This window comes from Ammospiza nelsoni, chromosome 5 (genome assembly GCF_027579445.1).
Source record: "Ammospiza nelsoni isolate bAmmNel1 chromosome 5, bAmmNel1.pri, whole genome shotgun sequence".
Classification (NCBI taxonomy): Eukaryota; Metazoa; Chordata; class Aves; order Passeriformes; family Passerellidae; genus Ammospiza; species Ammospiza nelsoni.
The window spans coordinates 35,013,603-35,040,605 of record NC_080637.1 but is presented as its reverse complement, the minus strand read 5'-3'; the positions used below and the strand labels follow the sequence as shown (position 1 = coordinate 35,040,605).

The 27,003-nt window shown below is 36.7% G+C and overlaps 2 protein-coding genes across 7 annotated transcripts in view; both read right to left on the bottom strand.

Moving 5' to 3' along the window:
• MYRFL (myelin regulatory factor like) overlaps positions 1–6,170 on the bottom strand; it is a 38,762-nt gene extending 32,592 nt beyond the window's left edge. Inside the window, exon 1 of the mRNA XM_059472919.1 lies at positions 6,125–6,170. Within this exon, the coding sequence (XP_059328902.1) occupies positions 6,125–6,170 (46 nt within the window). The remainder of the gene's footprint in view (positions 1–6,124) is intronic.
• A 2,496-nt stretch (positions 6,171–8,666) lies between these two features.
• The window catches only part of RAB3IP (RAB3A interacting protein), a 32,872-nt gene continuing 14,535 nt past the window's right edge, over positions 8,667–27,003 (bottom strand). For 3 of the 6 annotated variants that reach the window (XM_059472032.1, XM_059472033.1, XM_059472031.1), the window contains 8 exons: positions 25,664–25,759; positions 23,146–23,223; positions 22,565–22,768; positions 17,673–17,801; positions 15,353–15,465; positions 11,880–11,979; positions 11,706–11,775; positions 8,667–9,034 (listed from right to left, as the gene is read on the bottom strand). In XM_059472032.1, the coding sequence (XP_059328015.1) occupies positions 8,952–9,034; positions 11,706–11,775; positions 11,880–11,979; positions 15,353–15,465; positions 17,673–17,801; positions 22,565–22,768; positions 23,146–23,223; positions 25,664–25,759 (873 nt within the window). In that variant the 3' untranslated portion in view covers positions 8,667–8,951. Of the gene's footprint in view, positions 9,035–11,705; positions 11,776–11,879; positions 11,980–15,352; positions 15,466–17,672; positions 17,802–22,564; positions 22,769–23,145; positions 23,224–25,663; positions 25,760–26,629; positions 26,691–27,003 lie in introns of those variants that run through there. The other 3 variants (XM_059472034.1, XM_059472036.1, XM_059472035.1) reach the window with 2 other exon arrangements.

The window sequence follows — 27,003 nt, the reverse complement described above, 5'->3', positions numbered from 1 at the left end:
TCTGATCTAAAATTCCATTTAAAAATCCACCATCTGAGTTTAAATAAAGCCCAAATAAAGCTTTTAAAATGTTTGATTGGTAACTTCCTTTTATTGTAAAAATATCAGCCCACTAACATGTTAAATGCATTAGCGAATAGAAAAGTTCAGTACTTTGTCCTGTGTTGCTTAGTAACTGAAGGCTATAAACAGATTTTATGATTATAAAGTTTCCGGAATTCATGACAACTTTTGTAGAAAGTCAACGGGCACTCATTAAAAAACCCAGCCATGCAGCCCTACTCTGCAGGCTCCCCACCTCTGCAGCAAGCCTTCCATAAATACAGGTGTGGCCAGTCAGAATGCAAACAAGATAAGGGCCTTGATATTCCTGCTTGAGCTGCAAGTGCTTCTGTCCCAACTCACACACGACAAAATGGACCAGCCCACACAGAGATGTGAGGCTCAGCCTAGAGTCCGACACCAACCACGTCCCCCCAGCTCGGCAGCAGCATGTGAAAACACAAAAGGTTAATCTCTGCCTCTGAGCCAAGGAGTAGTCACTGCCTTTGGTGCATTTGCCGTCTTCTCATTGTACTACCTTGCAAAGGACACTTACCCTAATATATCTTCATTTCCTTCTCTGGTGTCTTTGTCTGATACTGTTCCTTCTTGATCCAGTGTTTAGAAAGGACATTCATGCAAGCAGAATCTAAAAATCCACCACCTTGCACAGGATTCCCTCAATACATAAATCCTCATTGCTCCTAAACATTTCCCAAATTGCTTTGTGGTTGTAGATTAATCTAGGTACTGTTTACTTCGTGTTGTAGCCTTAATTTTGACTGCCTTTCACTGGGGGACACCAACTTGGAGGTGTGCTACTGATAGATCCTTGCATCTCAATTTATTGATGATGTAAACAAAACTGTCCCATGCGCACCAGAGAACAGATTCAATAGGTGCAGCCCACTAGCTTATCTCAGCAAACCTGGAACACACAACTTCTGGAAGCAGCAGCAGATCGCTCTGCAAAACCAGCTAGAGAGTGCAAAAGAGATTGGGTTTCCTTAGCAGCCTTCCTCAAACCTGTTGGATTCTCATAATTTCATTCTTCATGTCTGAATATAGGGTCCCCTTACCTAGAATTATAAACCTTTCTCCTTTTGCTAACATAGTCCACAGGAAAATGATTCTCTTCTCCTTCTTTTACCCCACCTGTTTTTCCTGTTCAAACCACCAAACCCTCATGAAGAATGATATACTTTGATTACTAACTTGAGGCCAGAAGTCAAATACAAAATGTTTTTCCTGTACCATACAACCAAGAATCCTTTATTTTGACCAAGATCAGAGACAGGTTCTTTTGAATCAAAGAACACAGCTCTAAATCAAATATGGACAAGGCTTTTCAAGTGGACATCCCACAGTTCAGAGATTAGCTCTGTTGCTAAGTGATGATAACAGAAATATCTATAATTTCTGCTTAATCTCTCCACTTTGCATGAACAGCTAAATGGTGAGGAGGAGAATGAAAGAATAAGCAGTGCTGGGAGAGGAAGGAAGTACACACCAGGAAGACAGGCCACCACAAATGAATGTTTGTGACGCAGGTACACGGAAGAGTGGGCACATTTTGCTGCCCTGTAGAACTCTGTTAGTGTACTTTCCAGGTCAGTGGCATCACATACTAGCATCTGTTTCAGCAGAGGAGGACCTCTTGAATCATATGCAAATTTATTTTAAATGGTGGCATCCATTTCATAGGCATTTGATCACAGTAAGTACTTACAGATATGGGCACCATGCAAGACAATCACTTGCCCGAATGTTACATGCTTGTGAGAGCAGGGAACTAACTGTGTGTATGTGGCAGGACAAGCCCTGCAGTGAGGCCTCTGGGAAGCACAGAACCATGTGCCTGGCTAAGAGCTGCTGGAGGATATGTGGAGTCAGCAGCCTCAATCATCAGCTTGGCTCTGCTTGCAGTTTAGTTTATGCTGCAATATGCCCAGAAGTCTTTGGAAGAGTCTGTACTGAGTGACACATTCAACTTTGGTGTCACTGTGCAGAGGACTACCAGCTACCCAACCAACAGATGAAGATGAAAGGACAAAGCATTGCCATGGCAGGGGGTTCACACACAGATGTTTGCAGAACACACACTGCAGTCACAGCATGCATATGATTATATATTTTTCTCAATTCTTCTTAAGCTTGATACTTCTGTTGTTTTGTCCCCAAGTCTAAAACCTGCCAGTAGTACCGCTGTCTTCTCTTTCCTGTCCATTCTCACCTAGCCTGTCCCTAATAACCAGCCACAGGCTCCCAAGGAGAAATATGAATATCAGCCTATTAATTTGGCAGCTACTCTTTGGCAGACATCCCCTTCTTTCCTCCAGACATGAGGCTCTCATCACCTGGCTCCTCAGCTTGACTCTATGGCCCTGTGACCAAGTCTCAATCCCTGAAAACCTACCTTGATCAATTCTCTGAATACTATCATGTAGCCTGCATTTAAATTGGCTGCCTCCTTTTCACTGGTATCTAAATGGAAAGTGAAGGATGGGGGACAGAGAAATAGTATTGACTAAAAATCAATACTAAACTAATAATTTCCTGACATTAGAAGATGATGCCAGGAAGCTCCGGGCCAAGTCCAGCTATCCATAGTAAGATCAGTATTAAAATATCACCTACTTTACACATGAAACAATCCTTATATACCAGCTCAAGGGGTAAAAACAGCACAGAGAACATGGTCAGTGTTCAGCAATGCTTGTTGAACAAACAAATTCAAGCTTGCTACAAAGCCTTGCAACTTGAGGGATATGTTTCTGCTTGAGAAATAATAACTGATTTCCAGCTTAAGACACTTTACCATGAAATAAGTATTTTTTTACAAAAAGAGGTTTCAGCACTTCATGAGCTCCACTGTCCAGGCTTAATGGCCCAGCTGAACTTCATTGACTGACACTGAAGTAAGTTTTACTTATAGGGCTTATAGGCCCTTCTTTCATGGTAATGGACTCCAAGATTGGTTGGCATCTAAATTGTGTACAAAAGTCCAGCTCAATATGACTGGAACAGACCTGCTGTCATTGACACAAACTGCAGAGCTACAGGTTATAAATATAAACCAGATGCAGCCAGCCAGGAGGTATCACAGCCTAGGTTATTCAACTTCAGAAGGACCTGTTACTCCAAATTGTAAGGAACGAGTTTGTGTTAAGATACACTTTTTTCCCCCAAAGTAACATTTTCTATAGAAACAAATCTTACCATCAATATTTTATATATTTCTTTTCATCTTTTATTCCTGTTCCAAACTCTCATCCTTAAAATTATATGTGGCACCCCTGAGGTTTTAGTGTTTTGTATTTTAAGGGCATGTTTCTTCAGTGACTTCATTATTTACCACAAACTCTAACCCATGTTCCATGTTATCCATGCAGAAGTATGAGTATAGAGAGAGCTGATGATTCCACTAAGGAAGAGATTTCTTTGGATCACAGACAAAACACATGAATTTCAGACACCTCAGAGTACCTTAAAACAGAAAAGACCAAGTTCAACAGTAACTAGGCTGACCTTCTACCAGATCTCTCAGATTGATAACATCAGCAAGAACAGATTGTTCTGCCACACACAGGTGGAAGAGCTAATCAGGAGCTCTGACCTTCCCTTGACAAATAGGAACTTACAGACTCTAAAATGCAGAATGTTTTAATTATAAATATTCATTTCAACAAGAGTAATAGGAAAAAAACTTGCATCAAAGATGAGATCTCTAATGTGCAAGTGAAATGAAACAGAAAAAAAGTGAAAACTTCCCAGCAACACTAGACAAAAGCCATTTACTTGAATGAGAAAAAGCCATGGTCAAATCCCAGAGTCATATCTAATCTAAAAGTTCTGTCAACTATACAAAGAAGTGATTGCCAGGAAAACAAACATTATCTCACTTTCCTTGAGAAAAAATCCTGTTTCAGACTGTCCCCTCACAATACAGCAGATGCAATTTTGTCTTACTAGTGAGTGTCTAAACCAATATGGAGTGTAAGGAGCTAAAGCACAAGGCAGAGGGGACTCTTTTCGTTCATGAATTTCAAATAATTTTACCAAGCAGATCTACAGATTCTTTAACTGCCAGCTGATGCGTTTGTACGCCAAAACTGAACCATTGAGGAACCCTAGCACCATTCTCCACTTGATATCACAAGATCCAGTTTTTCTTAGCCATGAAAAACATGTTCTAACACTGCTATGACTAATCACTGAGACCACCAAATCAACACTAGCAATTTATGACCCTTGCTTCATGAGGTTTTGCCTCATTGAGGTGTTACAAAGCCAGCCCACAAGCTGTAGTGCTAAGCTGCAGAGATGCCACTACTTGAAACTGACTTTGTGCTCAGAAAACACAATCTCTGCTTGAAAAGAGGGCTAACCACCTCTCTACTTCAGCTTGCTCCCTTTTCAGACTTACCTATGGTTTACAAAAGCAAGAGCCTACTCCATGCTGAATGAATGATTGGCTCTTGCAGCCTTGACACATATCCGTGTCCAGATAATGAAATTCAGCCATCTAACAGCATCACTGTGTGCTGTATGGCCTCAGCAGACCTCTGTCACATTCTAATGGAACACAGCACAACCACATATTATGGAAGGGCCATCACATCCCAAAATGTTTTGTTTTTCCTGTAATTAAAAGGAATCAACAGGGCTTCTCACCCTGGCACACACTACCAAAGACCTAAAAAAGAGCTGAGGTAATAATTATATAATTTAAAATAGTAATTCTTATTAAAGAGCTTATACAGCTAAAATCCCTGCCACACCTTCTACCATCCAAGTATTGTCACAAAAGTCAACAGAATCTAACCCATACTTCCCTAGATAGTCATGTTTTCCAAGAGACTTCCTTAAAAATGTGCTTTTTTGTAATATAATTTGTATTCAACACCATTTTGATATTTAACTGGTATGCAATGAAACAGTTGGAAAAAAAATGGAAAAAAAAATCATGACAAAAACAAGTATTATGCTGCTGAAAGCAAAGCCAAAAGAGTTTGTTAGCCTTTCAACTCCATGACGTAAACTAAACTTAAGGAACATGGTATGAATTTCCTACCACCTAAAACCAACACATTTGCTTGCTAGCAGCTCTAGACTGTAGCTCACCCATTTAAATTTCTTGGCTTAAATATATTTCTTTGATCAATTTTTTAATATCTTAGCTTGAAATTAAAATTTAAGTTACAGTTGCCACCTCTCACCCAGGCCAACAGAGGGGCAGGGAAAAGAATAACACAGAAAGCAAATCACAAGAGTGATTTTCCCAAGTAGTTAACTTGGTAGTTTCCCAAGGTACTTTGAGATCAGTGAATACCTGCATTTGAAAACAAATACAACAAAAGCAGCTTGGAATAGAACAGTTGACATATTAAAAACAAAAAGCAAACTGGAGAGAGAGAAAAAATAGTAAAAAAACCAAAGTAAAAAGCCTTTGAACACATTATCAGAGATAATAATAATAAATAATAAAATAAATATTATAATAATAAAAATGCAGTTTTATTATGGGATCTATTAGGAAGTGAATTGTGTAGTAAGAGAAAATGATGAAACTAATTGGACCAGCTTGAATAGAAAATGTCTTGGAGAAAAAGGCAGGACAGATGATCCCAGCCAAAAGACAAAAATATCCAGGTTTAACTCCTCAGAAGGGTCCTGAGGATACTGACACAGTTAACATTTTACCAGTTACAATCAGGCCATTTCAGTTGGTGGAAAGAAAACCCTCTTTACTGACATGCCAAAACTGAGGAGGAAGTGAGATCTCTAACCAGATGAAAATCACTAAGATTTCAGAAGTTACACTGCAATGAGCCATATTGCAGATTTTGCTGGATGTGCCTTCCCTTTGGTATTCTGGCCAGAGCACAAAGAAAAAGGCACTGCAGCACATCTGTACTATTTGTAAACATTCTGGTACTGTCTTCCATAATAACTTAGTGTAAACACAGCTTTGGGTTTCAGAGCATTTTTTCTTCCTCCTTTCTTCCTCAGTTACCCCCAAACAATTACTGGTTTTGCTGACACTAAAAATTGTTAAGGCTTCTCTTGAAACTAGTCTTACCTTCAAAGAACTGCTGCAAGGCCTCATTTTCTCCCACCACATCCATGAAAAGCCAGTAGCAGTGTTTTGCTTTGCTACTACTTGAAGAGCTCCCACTGGGACAAATGTAGTCTCCTCCAGATGATTATGAATATGCCAAGGAATACGTCATGATTTTGTCAGGGATTTCAATGACTCTGTCTCAGCTGATTTCATTCCTCTGTAACTAGATTCAGGGTTATACTTAGGCTTTATGAAAAGGACTTAAACTACAAAAAAGGGGAATCTAACAAGGCTTTTGAGGCAATATGATATGGGTTCTAGCCTGTCAGTAAGTCTAATGTTCTCGTTTTAAGGACCTTTGGTCCCAGTACTAATTACACATGCGCAAAAAAATGCAGCAATAAAAATTACTTATCTTGTCTTTGTACTTTCACATAGGTCATGTAATTAGTACTACCAATAGAAGCGATAGTAATCAAAAATGCAAGAGCAAAGCCATCACTGGTAGGGAAGTAGAACTTCTATGCTGTTACTATTATAAAAAAAACTAACACATTAGCCTGTTTGTTGAAGGTAACACTGGAAAACATATGGGAAAGCAGAACATGGAACAAAGCTCTTTTAAGGCTAGCAGCAAACCCTACTACACTTTCTCTTAGTTCATCTTTAAACACTGAAAACTGCCCATTCTGTCACCACTAAGCAAACAGGAGAGAAATACTCAAGTGTTTTGAGCAGACATCAAAAAAAGGCATTTGGTTATGAACAGAAGTTCCAATGAAGTCTGACATTATGACATTTTTGGAAGCAATTATATTCATTAGACAAATAGTTGTCCAATTTTTACAAGCCCCAGGCACTCACAGTGACACAGGTTTCTCATGATAAACTGCTCATGTGAAAAATATAGAAAGTAATTTTGGATTAGGACATGAAGACAGAAGTCAGTCAGCATTTACAAGATGTTGATGTAATTGAGTCAGTCATTACTACTGAGATGCACTACATGGGGTACACCTTTGTACAAGAAAACCACCTCAGCATAGTACATTTTAGATACTACCATGTATAAAAAGGCCCCTTCTCTCTGCTTAACTATGCAACAGGATTTTGTTTTATAGTAAGTCCAAATGGTAGCTACTAGCTACCATTTTCCTACTGTTTGCTAATGATGGAAACCATTCTATCTCATTATCTAAACTAAGGATTAACAAGCATTTAGGAAGCATTTATGAGCCTAACATAAAAAAATTAATACCAATAAACACAGCTTGCTTTCTAAGACTGAGTAAAGCCAGACTTCCTTAGCATTATTGAATGGATAAACAGTCCTTTAACAACTGCTGGTAGAATTATTCCAGGTTTCTACAACAGCAAGTAGTAGCCAGTGATGGGAGTATTCCCTCAGTACTAAAATTGCCCAGGTTGGACCTACATACTCCATTACTAATAATATCTAGGTTCAGTTGTTTGTTTTTATCTTAGCATTGAAATGTCTGGTCAAAGCCAACACTTTCAAAGTGTTTTCATATATATACAAGCAACACAAGCATGGTATTAAATTTCACTGCCCATTCTATTGACTCTCATGAAAACAGAGAACATTGCAGCGAGACAATGACAAATAGTGTTGGTTTTGTTCAACACCAAAGAGATCCACTGAGATTATGCTTGTTAGAAAAAAAACCTGTATAAAGCTTACCTTCTAGTCAGTTTACCTGTCAAAGTTTTAATCTTGTGTACAACTGATAAATAGTTGCCAGGACTGAGATCCAATGTTTTTCCAAAAAGGCAAGTCCAGTTCATACCCACAACCATGTTCCTTGTAACATCATAACTGTCTGCTTTCAGCTGAGACAATGCCCAGGAAAAAATGACCACTTCAAGTGCCAAAGAAACACTTCCAACAGAAAAAGCATCTCTTAAGAGGCCAGGATCCTTTTTGGGGGTTTTCTGACACCAGTTTTTTCACACACACAAATTGTAACATTATATGGAAATCATCATCAGCATGTTAAAGAAATCACATAATGGAAATTTCTGAGTTTCAAGAACAACTATGGGGGAAATTATGTATAAGACATTGAAAACTGGAAATCCCAGAAGACTGGGGGGAAAAAAACCTAACTTAAAGGAATGAAAAAATTCTAGTAAAAGAAAATTAGAGGGAAATAGAAAGTTTTTAGCAGTCACATATGGGTCAAAATAGATTTCTAACCAGAAAGCAAACAAGATTATTTTATTGTTCCTTCATATTTGAGAAGCACCCTTCCCTAAAGAGAAGATACTCAGGTTTATTGTGCTGTGACTCTTCACTATGTTTCTCTTCCTACATACATATTTTTAAAAATTGCAAGTATAGGAAAGCAGCACTTCAAACAATTCCATGTTCTCCCAGCTGTCTGTTAACTGTAATGGCATACATGCATAGAGAGCTACTAAACACTACAATGAAGAAAATACCAGGCATTTATAAAAGTGATTTTATGAAGAGCAAATATTTTGGAGTGTCCTACTGGGGAGGTTCACATTCTACATCACAAAGAACAGAAGACAGAGATTGTTTCAGATTAACACTTTAATCAGAAGATTTGTTTTTAAATGTAAATTACAATCACTAACACACCTGCAAGTGCTTACCACATTTGTTCAACTAAGTATTATATGTACGCATATACAGCATAGGTCAGTTTAAAACAATCACAGTACTTCTTAGTGCCATCTGCAAATGGAGAAAGATCTTGGACCCACTTTGTGGAAATAAATATCAAGTGACAAAAAGAGGTTCAGCAATTTTAGTTATGTATATTCAATGAAGTTCATGCACGCGCAAGAGTAAAAAGTTTTAGAGCTCTTCCTTGTAATAGCCAAGTTTTGCTAGCGACATCTCTCGTCTCAGCTGCATAACTTCCCAGAACATCTGATCCACTAAAAAAGACAAAAATATCATTAAATATTCCAAATTCACATTTTATTTCAACTGATGTATTCAGGCTGCCTTACTCTACATAAATTTAGGGGAACTTCATAACAAACATTTGGTAAAACCAACATTAGTATGTGTAAAGGGAAATTGTATTCGATTATGACAAAATTTGTTTAAGCACATATTCTAAACATTCTAAATGAGAGTCCTATGAAAAATTCCTCACATTTTAGTTATCTTTAAAATGGAGAACAGAACTATATCAGTATTCTTGTCAGCTTCAATTAATTGCAGTTTCTTATTTAAGCTTCCCTGCCCCTTGACTCATTTTCTGTGAAACTAAATGACTACAGAAAGAAAAAAGTAGAGCTCGCTGAATAAGAATTGTTTCAAAGAATCTGCAATTTTACATTTTATAATCCTTCTTGCTCCCTTTTTTCCTATAGTAATCTACTAGCAACAATAAATTGAGTAGGAAAGACCCTTTTTTCTTATCTCATCTGTATCTTTCTAAATGTGATAAGCCTAATTCATAGCCTAAGCTTCTAGTTGTCACAGCAATACAAATCAAAATCATGGGGTAAATAATTATTCAAGACAAAATTTCCATGCAGTCAAGATCCTGATGTAGAATGTCTACAAATATCATAAACCTGAACAACAAGCACAAGGTCTTCCCTACCATAGTTCAAAACTACTTTTGCATAAGTGACTTCTGTCTTAAAAATTATATGGTGTATTAGTAGTATAGTAGTATAATATGTATGCAGCACATTATACAGACAATTATGATGAGTGCCTACATTCCTGTGAATGTATTGTTGAAATCCTTACATAAAGTTAGAAATGCAAATGCTATGTTCTAGTGGTAAAGATGATAACTGAGCTGAAACACCAAACTTTGGGGTTTTTTTTACAAACTTCTTGGGAAGAATAAATCAGTCTGATAATGTTGAAAATATTTCATTATATGATGTAAAAACCCATTAATTTAGAGTTTTTTAATCTCAATAGCAAAGTAAATATTTTTTAGTTGAAACTTCACAAGCCCTTTTGGTCAAAGTAAAAGCCTTTTGACTACAAACCATATTAAAACTTAAATAACACATTTTCAAGATCTTCAGTGATGCTAGTAAATCAGTAAAAATTACCACCATCTGAAGGTTTTATTAAACATAATTTAGTAAATAGCTGAATTTCTGGTGAATTCCATGACCCTTTAACATTGAAAATTAACAGCATTATTTTTTGTAATTAAGTCTATCTAGCACCTCAGGAGTACTTCAGGTTAGAAATATTTGGGTGTAGCTAAAATCCTGAGCTCTTGAAATTTGGAAACATCAGGAAGAGATGACTATAGGTGAGGTAGGAAAGCAGGGCTAATTCTAGCCAAATTCTTGATGGAGGAAATCCACAGACACTTGAAAACTGGAATAATGAAATGTACAGACATCCATAAATATTACAATGTTAACTGGTTTACTTTACTTACCAAAAATGCAACTGAACTAAAAAAAAAATTTACATTTTCACAGTGAAAGCAAATATTTTCATTTACTATTGACATGGGGCTAATGACACTTTTTCCATTATCTGTGCTCAGTGCTTCTGGAAGCCTGAGTGATATGACCCGTTTCAAAAAAATATGAACTGAAAGCTGTTTGGCAATATTCTTTGACCTGGACAGGAAATACAATTGAATCAACTGTGTGCAGTTTAAACACAGGTAAAATGGTCTTGAAAATGAAGACAAAGCTCTGCCTCCAACATGCAATATATTTTTAAATTCCAGAATCAAGTAACTAGGTGTACTGAGAATATGTTTTCACAAACGTCTTCTTTCATATGGACAGATCAGAACCACATAGCCCAGCTAAGCAAATTTCTGAATTACTGTGCAGAAACAGTTTAAGTAGGCAGTTGTTGGATATGATATTCTGACACGACCAAAGCAACTGGGTAACAAAGGTAGGGAACCCTCCCAAGCCACAGCCTGAGGCAATGGCAGCAAAAATCATATTTCTCTTTTGAGGTGGAGGGTGATCAAGCCTTACATTTATAACCAGAGCCCTAATCAGGATTTGGCCATGCCACTGCAATGATCTCAATTCTCACCTGCACTCAAATGAATGATTACAGGTTTGCTGTATATATAAAAGGTTACCTGTTTACATTTTGCAATTTCACCCAAAATACTGTCTTTCTTGCCAGTTTCCCTGAAAAAACAGTCTGACAAGAACAGCTGTCTCAACTGCCACTGCACAATACCAGAAGACATACCAAGACACCAAGCTAAAGAAAAAATGGTCCAGATCAAACCAAACTGAAGTTTTTTGCACTGAAAATACCTCCACATTTTGTGACAGAAATTTGATTTTTGACCACTGTGTGGAAAAACTGTGACTACCTCCCCTAGTTAGATTTTATTTTAACATTGCTTACTGCATAAGGGGTTTTTAAATGAACCGAAAATCAATGTATTATAATTTGTTGTTTTAAAAAAGAACTTTATTGGAGAGTGAAATATCAACATATTCTCAAAATTACAACTATGACTAACTGATAACCTGTAATGTCATAGATAGCAACTTTGTTACACAGAGAGCAACTTTTAGGAACAGGCATTATATAAATGTCTCTTCATATAGGTCAAATATAATTTTTTATACTCACCATCTTGCTGCTTCAACAGTCCTTGCTGGATGTATCGAATATATGTAAAGAAGTTACACACAGAAGTGATCTAAACTCATAAAAATAATGGTGGTTAATGTAATTTTGTATAGAGGCATGGAAAAATAGTTAAATAACTACTATACAAAATTAAATAATAGTAAATCTACTTACCCTGTAACGACAGAAAGGAGAAATGTAGTAATAACTGCTTGAATCTCCTAATTTGATTCTATGCTTGCATGACTTACTTTGTCCACTGAGAGCACATTTCCTACAAATATAAAGTCACATGATTCAATGAGCCAATCTGACATTAATGTTTAAACAAATGCATGTGTTTATGGTGTCAATGTAACTGCTTCATATTGGCACAGATAGATGAGTGTCTACTTCATTTTACAAGCTGCAATTATTACATTATGTTGTCAATTATTTTAGTCCCACAAGGTCTAATTTCATTTTAATACTCGTGCATTATGATGCTTTTTTTTTAATTCCAAAATTTTCTTCAGCTCTGGGAAAGCACTTCCATATTCACTAATTTAAATTGGCTTGACAACTCTAGCACAGTGGGATTTCTTTAACTCTTGATATGTCAAATAAACATTTTTAAAAGTATCAGTTGATGCCAACACTTGAACAGATTTTTTTAAAGTTACGCTTAATATTGTATTTCATCCTAAAAAATAAATCAGCCTCACAGAAGAGCAGTCAATTCTCTGAGATGCATTTTAAATCCAGTTTTGCATTTATGCCCAAATTGAAATCATATTTTACATTTGAGTATAAAATCTTCTGGGACAAAGGAAAATGGGCTGTCTGGCAGTAATTCTTTCTGTTACCATTACAAAAAGTGAGAGTAAAATAATCAAATTTACTTCTGGTGTATTGCAAGTATGCAGTATTCAGAAAAGGTCATTAGTCACCACAAACTGTTCCCAAAAAAAAAAAAACAAGTTAGGAAACCAATGAATTTTTAAAGATGAGAAGAATTTGATTTATTCTGAATTTCTGTATTACAGCCTCTCAGAGGAATTGGGTTGTCATGGTAACCACTGTTTCATTAATTTTAAAAGCTGCTGGCTCTTCTTTCTCCCATTTCTACCTCATGAAACTGGGGAGTCTAAGAACAAGCTGCCTTTCAAAAGTGAAGCAAAAATTACTAAGCTTCTGTGGTTCTGAACAGTGGCTCATAGGCTTTTTTAAATTGCCTGCAACTGGTCCACAAAACCATGTAAAACAGGAGAAAATGGAAGTGTGGATACAATTTTCCATAGCAATTTATGAGGACTAACATCAGTTCATCGATACAAGAAATCCTAAAGTAGCTGAAGCTACTTTTCAGTCTAGCTTTTGTCAGAAGACAAACTTTCAGTGCTAGGAAAATAAAACTGCTTTTTTCTTCTGGTTACATAATTGCCTCCTCTGTGTTGTCTTCCATGACAGCAGTGAAAGCCGAGGGCTCCTGCTGGTGACTCAGTTCTGTGCTGTACAGCACACACAGCTCAGCACTTTGTTCCCCTTGGGCACAATGATGTGAATCTTGTGGGGAAACCCAGCTGCCTTTTGTTACAGCAGCACTCCCTACACACCATCACAGTTACTATTCACTAACTTCTGTGTATTCAGAACCCTTCTGTACTACTATCACAGCTTTCTGTCCTCCACCCCTCACTATGCTATTTGGGCTGTTACTCACTATTTTATGCATCTTTTTAACTCCACACAAATGTACAACAAAATGCAAAGGTACAACAAAATCACTTCTTTAAAAACATTACTCTGGCTTTTGTTATTGTTTGCTTTCAGTTTGTCTATATTAAGTCACCCATTTAAGCCGACAGTTTCAATTAAAAAAGCATTTTGCACCATATAAAAATATAAACATGAAACTGCTATGCTGATTCAGTGAAAACTGCAACACCTGTTTCCCGTTCAGTGCAAGTAATAATAGATAAGGCAAAGCACAACTACTGTAAAATTACACTTAAATACTGCAGATTCCTTACCTATTACTTATCTACAAGCAGCAGCACAGAACTTTTTGTTGGTACAGAAGAGTTGCAAAAGGGAGAGAAGAATTTGCCTGACCTTCTGGTATATGTAAAATAAGTAAATTACAACTTATGCATTGTCATCCCAAAACATGAATCTCTATCTTGCCAAAGATGTAAGGATTTTCTAAGTTCTGATTTAAAAGTTATCATACACTAGAGAAAACAAGTTAAAAATCTCCAGAAATTTCTGAATGATGCAGGTGAGTCTCCCATTTGGGTTAAGTATTTCATCACATCAAGATGTGGCAAAGTTGCTTGAACCACAATGATTTCAAATCCATTTGTCAGTTGTTTTTTAATGACACATGATTTGTTTCAGTGGTTTCTGACTGCCCAGATTCTCAACTGCTTTCATAGAACACAGATTACAGTGGCAGATCTTGGATAGGATTTCCCTACTCCTTGACTAGCTCCATTACTGGTGTAGGCCCTTTTGATGAGTGTGTTCTAGTGACAGGAGGAAGTTGAAAAAAATTTGAATGGTTGAACTTTGCAGACTAGAAGGGATCAAAGACTAAGTCATAAAAGACACAAAACAAATTTTCATTTTAAACAGCTTCTTTAAAGAGAAAATAAATAATTTTGAGATGCATCAGTTGTAATTTCTATTACAGTCAGAGGAAAAACAATTAAAAAGCAATGGCAATAAGAAAGAAATCTTAAGAGTCAGATGAAAACATTCTTATGAAAGGTTTCTATTATAAAATTAAGCTCTCTCAAATCAAATATTACAGAGTAAATTGTCAACTTGTCCAAAATACTTCCAACAGAATGGTCAAGTCTTTCTCAAGATTTGGAAGGCTTCAGATTAATATCTAGACTGACCTTGCTTTCTTACTCCAACATCCACTAAGGCATCCTACAACCCCTTTCCTTCTCCACATAATCAAAGCCTCAGTGCCTCAGGCAAGTCCCTCCTATCCAATTTCAATGTTTGTATCAGCACCTGACAAGTCTTGCTTCACATTTCTCTAGGACCATTCCAGAATTTCTAAAATAACCTTCCTTCCTGTCATTCAAGTATACTTCCTATGTATTTTAGATTCCAGCTCTCATCCATCTTCATTCCCACTGACATTCCTCCTGCTCAAATTCAGAGGATCAACTCTCTCTATATTTCTCAAATATTTCAGCTACCTTTGTTAGTGTCCTACGTATGTCCTGAATTTTAATGCCACAAGTACTCCAGATGTCATAAACCCAGCCTGTACTATTTCAATACCTATTCCTTTCATGATGCTTTCCAGCTGAGAGCCCCCAGTTCAAAGCCATCTGGTTTTAAGTATCAGAATGCCCTTCTCCGAAGAGGTGAATGTTACTTTCAGGGTCAATGCATCAAAACAAGCAAAAGTCAAGCTCTCCCCAGATGATAAGGTTTGTTCTATATTAGGGGATTTTTTTGAAGTTTCATTTATTAGTTGCTTACTTTCCCACAAAATTTGTAACAACAATTTTGAAGTCCTAGATTTTTAGGGAATTAAATTTAAGATACACAAATTTGACTGAGGTAATCAGTTGATAGCAGTTTTCTCAAGCCAAGAGAACTCAAATGAGTCAAGAGTATCCCCCTGTGTCAGCTCAACATACTTTGGTCCCCCACATTCAACTGCAGAAGCTTTCACAAATCGAACAGGTTGCAAGCCAACAGGTTCAATGCTCAGAGTGTTGTTTTCAACAGCTTCCAGAACAGCTGAGGCCAACTGCAAGAGAAAATTAGAAAGCAGTTAAAAACAGCTCTGCTTCATCCATTGCCTCAAAGCAGTGACATATTTCTTATTCTGGAAAGTTAAGACCACAGGGGAGAAAAAAAAATATCAACCCACCAAACAAAAATTCTATTACAAATAAGATTTCGCTTTTACCATGAGCAAGAGGTCCAATTTCCAGGCTTGTGTTTAAATTCTGCCCTACAAATAACCCTGCCTTCCCTGAGGCAACCTAACTTCCTTTACAGCCAGGAATGTAGTAAAGCATGTTTAAAACACTAACTGTATTTCAGCCTTTCCTCATACACCCAAATAGCACATGTATTTATATATGCTATGCTCTTGTCAGAGACTGAATATCACACAAATTTTATTTTTAAAAAATGGTCTGATTTTATTGTGCTCTATGAAAAATACAAAATTATGCTCCATACATCTTTATCTTAAATAAAACAAGGAAATGTTATGTCACTGTTTTCAGCTGAAGATAGGTCTAGCAAGGTGTTCAAAGAAGTAAGACTGAACAATATATAGAAAAGCCAGTTGCAACTTTTAAACACTAGCCTACTTAAAGGGCAACTTTGCTCAGGTTTTTTTATGTTCACTCCTTACAAGCAATCATAAGACACTGGAAATGTGACCATTTTGCTTGGTTGGACTGAACATTTGTCCAAGACCACCGTTTCAAGTAATAGCCATTACTTGATTTAAAAAAAGGTGCAACTTACATTACTAATGAAATAATTTTGTGCCAAGGTTCTTTACTACTAAGTAATAAAGGTATTTTTTTCTATTGCACTTTAATTATTTTAAGACCAGAATGTTACTATTAAAGTAGTTCATATGAAATACTCTTTCTGCCAAAAGCAGAACACTACACGTACACACAAGAGGCTACTGAGAGTTAATGTAATACTTCAACCATTCACACAGCTGCAATTTCAATTATTCAATAACACAATACATGTGTAATTTACTGCTTGGTTTAACTGCACACTAGCATCAATAGCCAAGTAAAACAGAAGTTGGTCACTACACACAGCGTTTGGAAACAATAAATGGTGCAACTGACAAGTGCTAGAAGCCTCATTCTTCCCTTAAAAGGCAATACAAATCTACAGTACTTATATTACCAATGAAGAACACATTCCAAAATTAAGTTGCTGCAAAAGACAACAGGATGGCCTACTTACATATACTGCAGAAGCAATTTAATTCCCATAGTAACCAAGTAAATTTTTAGTGGGAGAGGTTCATATGATGCTGTACACCAACCATAATAAACTGGTATACAATTGACTAAAAGACTGCATGTGCTTACAGCCAGCAAGTAACAGTAGATGAAAAGCATGGGAAAAGAACATAACAGCCCCTGAAAACAACACATGAACATTATGAAGAAAATGTAGGGTTTTCTATGTGAGGTGTTTAATTTTATTGGGAAAGAATATCAATACTTAGGACTTTAAAATGTCTTGTTCTGATTTTAATAAAGACCTACGAATATGCTCCCTTTTCCTACTGACAGGTACTACAAGTACAGCCTATAAATGGTGCTTAAGGACAAAAACTCAGTAAAGCAGTTGGATCTGCAATCAGTTCCATGTTATTCCCAGGATAGGTGAAACTCCAGTATTTCCTCTGTATGGGTGAGTGTGTGGGAATAACACAAGGAAAAAAGCCTCCTAATTTGATTCCTTTAAAACCATATTCACCAACTTTCCCTGTTGAATCTTAAATCCCTAAGCCTAATTCTTGTAACTCAAACCTCTCTTCAAGAAAAGGCCCAGACTACGCTTGCAGTCTGCTTTGACTGATATGAGAGAAAATCAGTCCACAAAATTAAGTATCTTTGTCTCTACTGCCCCCTATATAAACAAGACATAGAATACAATTTTTACACTCTATTTGAAGTATCAGGAAGAAAACTTCCATCCATTCCAACAAAGATCAGATTCCAACAGACAGGCATAACATTTGAAGAAGTAGACATAAAAAGGCCATATCTGGAAGAGCACAAATGGAATAGAATAGTGAAGAAAAAAAATGGTCAAACTTCAGGACTTCACTGTAAAGCGCCACAGACTAATGAAACAAAAATGGTTAAACTTCATATTGAAAACAATATAATAGTCTTTTGGTTCCATGTAACATATTTAAGGGGAAGATATCAGTGAGCACATTTTGACCATTTCCATTACCTCACTTTTGGAGAAAGTTAAACATGGAAAAATATCTTCCCGGTAAATTTTGTCCAAGAAAGGACATGTTCTGTCCATAGTAGGCTCATCCTTCCAAGACCTGAAGTCATTGTACAGAGACAGATCAGCCTAGAACACACAAAAATTCACATATTTTAGTAACATAATTATCACACTAGTGTCGATAATTTGCAAACATCCACAGGTAAATAATAAGCATGAAAATGCTTTCTATTGTAATGGAAAAATTGAAAGAATGTGATGTGTAAATTGAAAGAATGCTATCATGGTTCAGCTACGAATACCTTCCTCAATCCACTTTCCTAAGCCTGTAAATTCAAGCAAATCAAAACATATGATTTTCAATACACAGAGATAATGCCTTTACTGGTTACCACTGCACACTACCACTACAAGCTAATGACCTTTCCCCCATTTCCTAAGCTTACAGACAGCTTTGAAATACTTAGGAAAAGCCAGAAAGCAGTTTCCATCTTCATGCATCTTCCTTAAAGTACTTTAGTTCACCTCCATTTATGTAAGTTAAGAAAAGCAGAGAAATTCAAAGAAAACAACTGCAATCCTAGACATCTTACATGTTCATGCTGCTTCTGACCTCCAATTTGCTGCTATCCAAACACTAAAAGAAAACAGACTAACACATTGAATGTCCTAAGAAAAGAGGAAGTCAAAGTACAACTCATTTAAAAGTACATCGTTATTCTTCACTTTTCCTCTTTATGTTAAAACTCTCTCCTACACCTCCCTACAACAGAAAGGCAATGATGGTTGCTGGGAATGATTTCTGAGCCTGCTCCCCCAACAGCTCCCCTAGGCAAAGAGGAAATGCTAAAATTACCTATTAAATCATGCTCAGAAGAACTGTATTCTGTGTTAGGAAAAGATAATTCTATCTTCTTTGAAAACACCCTGTTTTGTCATCTCGAGGCTGAGATCAGCTAGCAGTGGGATGGCACCTACCCAGTGTGGTGCTCCAGAGATGGGTACTAGGTTGTTATGAAAAATCTGTTTGAATTATGGGGCAGTCTGTCCCACAGGCTTGCTACCCACTAACAGCTCGAGCACACTGAGGTGCTCCCAGAACACATCATCTGCTTTAGGGTTACTTGGGAAAAGACCTTTCATGGGCTCCAAGCAGAGTGGGGGTGAGTGCTTCTGACACGTGCTCCTAATCCAACACATAAAACCAACTCCAGTTCCAAAGGGACATGCAGCACCAGCCTCAGACTGGTTTGGACATTCTGCTTCAGCACCTTCAGTCTGCTGAGCTACAGCAGGCTATACTCCTTAAACTAAAACTATTGAAAGGATGTGCACTGCAGGAGAAAGACAAGCCAGGATGTGAATCTAAAATTTTGTACAATTAAAGAAAAGACAGATAAGATGGTGAAATGGGGAAATAGCACATACTAAAAGTTGATTTTTAATCCTATTTAAAAGAACAATATGCTGCTTCGAACCAACCTCAGTCTCTTTTTCATTCCCCCTGCATCACCCCTCCTGAGCTCTCAGTACTTTGCCATTCTTTTACATGTATGCTTTGGGGAGTTCTTTTCATCATTTGCAGGGGTTTTTGGTTAAACTTTTTTCTTTTTTTTCCTTGAAAAATAACTTACAAAAATTAGACTGGAAATTTTGTTTTTCATTAGAGCCACTGGCATTATGCTCAGGTACAATCAGGAACAACTATCTTAATTAAGCTAATCCATAATTGTTCTGGTTGCTAAGCTACCAACTTCATGGTACAAGTGCAATTCAATAGGTGTAACTTGCTCCCCAAAGGAACATTTCCCATAACTTAAACCCATCTCAGGTCTGGCTTTAAAATTAATACAATCAAGAGATACCAGCAGAAAAACATCCATTTTTAACTTGTACTCTAGAATTCTAAAAATTAAGATGCATTTCTTATCAACTTGGTTATTTTCTATATTTACTCAATTTTACCTAAACCAACAGTTTATAAGAAGCTGCCTTGAGAAGAATTGTTCAGTGACCACAGCCTGATGATCTTCATTTTCAATCTACAATGTGTGATGTGTGTATCTCCTCCCTGCCTTTATATATGCTTTCACTAGATCCCAGTTTTGATTACCTGAAATTAAACTTACAATTAAATGTAATAACAATTCCAGTTAAATTTTTTATGCTTTCATTACAGTAAATATGATATCACCAAAATATCTCAGCTCTTTGAAAAACTGTGATGCATTTATCAACATTTCTGGTGAGGCAGATACCTGTTTGAGATCTGGGCAGCTTATCTCAATCTTTTTAATACTGAAATTTATTAGACATGTTTATTTATCTAGAGCTTACTACCACATACTAGGAAATATTTCTCTGGGATGTTGGCAGCTTTCTAGCCCCACTGCAATTTAGGGTGGACAGTGACTCTCGTGGCTCTGTCTACATTCCACAAAGAAATCTGAGAGCTGACCATATTTACACCCAGCTCCATCCCACAACTCAAAGCTCTAGGTGGTAGACTCTGCAGAAGGGTCCAAATCTATTGGCTCAGGGCCAATACACAGCCCTGAGCAAGGGTACTCTTGACCCCCTTAGAAGTCAAGTCACTCAGAATCAGAAGAATAAGATCCAAAAAGTAACAACTCAGTGGCATGAACAAGCAAGAAGGGGACTGAACTAGGGTTCCAGACCCAAACTCCAAGAAATGCAAAAAATTTACCTTAGAGCAGCCACAAATAAAGCCAGTAAACAAAATGCCAAAGCACTAGATAACAGGAACGGCTGGGAAGGCATGTATCCCCTGCTCGAAACAATGTCTTAGCTAACATGCCAAAGGTATTCTTGCTTTTTTTCACCCATTCTACATTCCATTAAATACTCTCACTCAGAAGAGAAATAAAAATGCTCAAGTCCCAGTGGGTGGAAAGCCAATGTGCTTCTTAGTGATTCCCTGGGCCGTCACTGGTAGAAAAGTCACCAATTTGAGCAGCCTTAGGCAGCCTTGAAGTGTCTCCTTATGCAGCCAAGAAAAAGGTGAATTAACTAAAGAAAAGCATCAGGCAGACTGGTTCTTCTGCAGCATGTGCTCCACAATCACCACCTTCTCTCCATGAGAAACTGTGGCAAAACAGATTTTTCTGGTCTCTTGCTCTTGCCCAACACTAAAAAATTTCATTGAGTCATGACCTCGGTGTGATGCTTACAAAGTAATTAGATTCCATTCCAGTTCTCCCCTTTTCTGAAGGGCAACAAGGATTCAGTTTTAGTAAGGAAAAATCCTTGATACCACTGAAAGTGGGCAAGTAGGTTGCAAATAATCTGATTTTTTTTTGAGTATGAAACATCAACTAGAAGATGCATTAATTTTCTAGTAAAATATTTCTATAGTAACTTTCTAGTAAAATTTTTCTATAGTAAAATGGTGCCCAATACAAATGCAATTAATGGTAAAATGAAGTGTAAGGATCCAGTCAGCATATCACCTGTCTGACAATAGCCAGCAGCCACAGAGCTGGCTGAAGAGACATCTGAGGGGAAGGATAGTGATGTGTAATCTTTGACAGTCTCACAACTTCTAGCAGTCTGTAGCTAAAGAAGCTTTCCAAGCCAAATGTCATATCTATCTTCTATATATCTTGAGAGGCTTTTTTTTGTCACTTTCCATGACTCTTTTGAACGTATTTTCAATCTTATTTCCTAATGAAAATATTTCATTAAGTACTGACTAAATTATTTTCTTTTTAGGTTCCAGAGTTTTCATTAATTCATTAATAAGTGTTCATCATTCATCTTCTCCATGTCATCTGAGATGGCAGAGATTTTTCTTCTACCTCAAGTATCTCTACACAGAAATCTTTCCATCAGGTTTGACCATCTATGTTACACTTTGAGCTATTTTCAGTGTCCCTTCTGGGATGAATATATCATAGCTGCATGTACAGAAACACTCTTACTACATGTTTATAGAGCTGTACAATACTATCTTTTGTTATTTATTCCTTTCCTAAAAATTCTTAACTCTCTGTACGCCTTTGACCATCACTGAACACTGAGATGGGGTTTTCAGACAATGATCAACAAGGATACTAGGTTTTTTTCCAGCACAATGTAGCTCTTTCCAAGAGCTTTCTTTTCCAAGAGCAAGCTTGCTATTTGCATTTTTTTCCTAAATGCCTCATTTCTCATTTATTGATTTTAGGATTTCATCTGCTGTTTTACTAACCATCCAATAAAATAAGCTCCTTCTCCACACTTTGGTCAATTTTTGCTACTACCACTCCAAGTACCAACCCCTTGCCACATTATTTCCCTAATTTCAGTGACATGAGTAGATTTAAAAAACAAGCAAACAAACCAACCAAAAAAAACAACCAAACAAAAAAACTCCAACCCACACAAAAAAACCCAAAAAACAGATAGGACTCGGGATTCCAGTGACTTAGCACCTGTTCTCTAATAAATTACTGATTTCATCTTTTCCCTGGCCTCTTTCACCCACTACTGATCTATAAAATTACTCTTCCTCTTTTCTATGACAGTTTATACAACCTTTATGAAAGTTTATGAACTTTCAGTGATGGATTTCATGAAGTTCACCAGGACCTATAATTTAGTTATATTGTTTGGTTTATTGTTTAGGGTTTTTTACTCACCAATTAAAATTTTTAATGCAATTTCAATATTTGAAATCTTATCTCATCTTCCCTTAATGATTTAAAGGTAAGTCAGACTTGGAAAAATCACCTCCTATTGGTATGTAAGGAAAGTTCTTTCATTAATGAAAAATATCTCTAAGATAATAAGCATTAAATGAAGATTTAAGATATACTCTATTTATTGTGAGTAAAACAAAACAATAAAGTCAGTTTATCAGCAAAAAGAGAAAGATCCTTGTACATTACCTCTTTACAGTCTTTTACAATTGGCTGCATCATGGTAAGGTCCTGATGACTGCCACCCATAGCACTGCTTGTACTCTTGTTCCTTGCATGGCCTTTCTTAAAAGGAGTTCTGCCACCAGACTGGAATTCCTTAGTTGGAGAAGTTGGTGAAGTAGACAGTACTAGTGTTTTCAATGCTGCTACTTCAGCCTGCAGGACATCAATCTTCACAGGGCAGGGGGGAATAATGTCATTAACAAACAAAAAATATATTAGTTTATAAATATGTTAAATCAATTAAAAACATCCCCAGCTATCTTGTTGCAAATCAAAACTTCATCTTCCAACAGTACTAACACACAGATGCCCAGACAATTGCATACTGTAGTAGCACTGGCTTCCTATGCACCTTGCTGGCTGACATGACACTGAAACACCATGTCCATGGGTGTTCGCTAAGAGTATGTAAAGCAACACAAAACAATTGAGTATACATTCTAAAAATGCATACAGGTAATCCTCTACCTATAGCTTTATGATTCACACTTCAGCTTTAAAACCATGTGACCATACAAAGCAAACAAGCTGGGGAAAAAACTCACCTTTCCTTGTGCTTCTTTTAACTGTTTTTCTGCTGCAGCTTGTTTGACATTTGCTTCTTTAACCATTTTGTGTGCTTCCTATAAAAGATGTTTAGCTAGTGTAAATGCTTCACACAAATTTATGAAAAATCCAACAACTAATAACATACTTTTGCTTCATGAAGACTACTTGTGACTATTAAGATGTGCAACAGTCTGAAACCAAATAGCTACGTAAAAAAAAAAAAATCCCTACAAATCTATGATTTTTGATTCATCATTGGCCAACTATTTTGGGTCAAGAGCCCAAATTCAGAAATTCAGCAACTCCACCTACCCCACTCCAGCAGGAACAATACCTGTCATGAACACCAGGCTCCAGTCACGCTCCGGTGGCTGACAAGTTCCTTGACCCCCAAGAGAAAGACTCAACCAGTAGCAACAAAAGCAACATAGGCACAGTAGCACATTCAAAAGAACTTCTCCCTTGTTGTAGCCAGAATAACCAGTTTCAGACAACTGTAAATTTCGGCATGAAGGAACCAGTCAAACTATGAAGTCTAAATTCTTGCCATCAATAAAAAAGACAAAACAACAGCATAAAAACACTTCATTATTTAATAAACATTTTTTAAGTAGAATGGAAAAAGCACTAATAAAACAATCCAAGTAAAGAAACAAGGCTAAGCCAATAAAGCATAAAAGGACTGAGGGTTTTTCCAATGTCCTTTTACCTCATAACTCTAAGCCTTTTGTCTGTATATTGTATTTGTTTTGGCTCTGATCCAGTAATTTGTGCCTATGATCAAATTACTGTTCTCACGTGGTACTTACTGAAGGCCACAAAAATGGAAATATCAGAGCCAGCAATCAAATTACTTGGGATAGGATCCTTTTCATATCTGTAAAGCGCCTAGCACATCTGGACACTATATAAATAAAACAAAAAAGTTCATACATTGTCATACCAAAAGATCTGGCTCCCACTAGCATACAACACAGCTGTATAGTATGGGTTTGTAAAATTCTCGTATGTAACAAGACACATGCAAGAATGGGAACATACACATTTATACAATGTGTACAAATACATTTAACATTGACCATGCAGTTTCTGCTTAGTGATGGATCTTTGAAAGCAAAGCATGTCACTGTGCTATTACAGAGTAATAATGTAATATATGCACCCAGCTGTGCAAAACAAGTCTCAATCCTCCACTGGGATGCAGCAATATAAGCCCTAGCATATCCATTTATATGGCTGCTGAAATTAGTGGGATGCAAAATTAAACATGAATTCAAGGACTGCAGATCCCAGTGCAAAAAAAACCTCACCACTGTGTCTTGTTAAAGCCTCTAAGTGAAATGAAATCACAAAAGAAAATTTAGGGTAACATGCCTATAACAGTCTGGACAATTCAAACTCAAACTATTATTACTAATAAAATGTATTTCAAACATATTTTTACAAAGTGACCCACTGTTCTAAGCAATGCAATGTTATAAATAAAAATGTCACGAATAATTTTTCCTTTTACTCCTCCACAGTTACCTTCCCGACACTTTCCTCCCCCCAGCACACACAAGTATTTCTACTATAAAATACCCTTCCACTCTTCTATTTCTTTTTTTATACAAAGGGACTGCTTAATATTTTAAGTAACCTTGCTCTACCAGGATGTACTTTGTAATTTGATTTTTGAATGTTTAATAGCACTTTTATGCAACATCATAGGCTTAAACACTTCTTCTAAAACATAACTAATGTTGTATCTTCGTGCATACGCTGAAAGCCAATACTTACAATTCAGTAAATGTATAAATCATCCATGGATTATGAAATGTATTCTGACAGCTAAAGATACCACAATTTAGGCCCAAAGCATTCCTATATATATTCTTAGGATAAAATGAGAACTGATCCTACTACAAGTTATGGATTTAGCATTTTATTTCTGTGTAATACAATCTCACAATCTTTGCTGGTACTACTGCCTTTTCCTCAAATGCAAGGTCCCACTGAAAGTTCTGGCTTCTCACTTGGTAACCAGGTTTCATCCTGGTGCATCACTCAGCAGTAATGCTTCTTTTGAAGCCTGTGGGTGTAGCATGCTGCCAGAGCCAAAATTCAGAAGCTGAAAGCATGGTTAAGTTATGTACTTGCTACCTCCATTCATCTGGAACTACGTTATTTTTTTGTTTAGTCACCATGGCAACCCCAAATTTAGCTCTTATCTAGATAGCCTTATTGTCAGACAGAGAAGCTGTCTCAAAATAGTTATGCCAAAAAATAAGCTGATTTATTTCCCTTATTTTCTTCATTTTGTGTCTAGGCAGATTGACAAGCTCAATACGGTGTCTCGCATCTAATTGAAAAGATGCTTTCTCTTAAGCCTCTACTTCCACACACCCAAGTCTTCAGGACACAAATCCTTTTATGCACTTATTGCAGAAAAATTCAGCATACAATACACTGGTTCTACATAAAACATCTAGCTCAGCTTCCCTTAAGTATATCACATGGAAGACTCCAACAAACCTCAAACAGACTAGCTGTAAGTTCTTCCAATTCCTGTCCAAGTTGATCTCGCACTTTAGAAAGCCTTTCACATTCTTCATCTTTTAACTTCAGCTCCTATGGAAAATTGAAAGTTATTTATTCTGACTTAGAGTAGTAATTTGGCCTTTTAAAGCTAATACCACAAGAGAGGGGGGGACAAAAAAATTAAAGCAAATAATCAGAGGAGCATAAAACCTTTGCTACACAAAGCCTTTCAAAATAGTCATCATAACACTAAAAGCAATTAAATTAATGCTATGCATTTATAGCTGTTTCTTCCTGCTGTACAGAATTATACCAGGGCAATCTAATGTATACCTAAGCTAAACACCACTTCCACTTTTTTTTCCCCCTGGAAGTATAAAAGACTGTATTCACATAAAATATAGATCAAATTAATTATTGGGACAGACAGAACACCAGTTCATCTACCCATTCCTTAAAATATGTTTAAAGTAAGCCTTTTTAAAAAAATTATAAAAAAAAATAAAAAAGCACTGGCTCAAAACAGTCTGCAATTCTAAACAAATCTTAAAACATATTTTACTATAAATACTGTCTTCCAAATATCTCTTTACAATATTTCTAAAATTGTTCTTTAATTATATCCTTGCCCTTGTTTATGCAGATTTAGAAATAAAATTAAAGCAACTTTATGAAATTCAAAATGTTAGTGTCCACCCCACTAAAATCTGAGTGAATATCTGACCATACCCATTCTTGCAGTAATATTTTAACATAGATTTGGCACTAAAATAGTGACATATGCCCAATCTCATCCATACTGAGGATAAAGTGGGGTACTTTGCAGAGAAGTAGAAAAAGGCTGACAAGAAATTTGAAAGAACATTCTTCTCCCCTTCTGTATCCATTAAACCCTGGGATCTTGCAGAAAGAGAAAGATGCAGAGATAAAGTAAAAGAAAGAAAAGTAGCCAATTCTGACCTTTCAAACTCTTTTTGGCCCTAGCTCCCTTCTCATCCCCATCCATCTCCTCTTTTTCCACTTCTCCCTGCCAAGAAAGGTATTACACTGCCACCGTTCCTGAAATGCAAGACCAAAGACTGTCACTAGTAGGTTAAAGATTTCAAATAATCTAGCAATGATTTGCTCCAAAAACCTCCACAAGCCAGTAAAAAATAGCTGCCTTCAGAAAACTATGGGAGGACAGTCACAAGAGAATCATAAAAAAGGCCCAAATTGCAGCTTCTTTGGTGTTCTTGGAAGGTGGTTAGTATTTCCTTCAAAGTCTTCATGACTGAAGTAATGTTGCATACAACTATGTGGGAAACTGCATTTTGCTTTGTAGCATGCTGGTA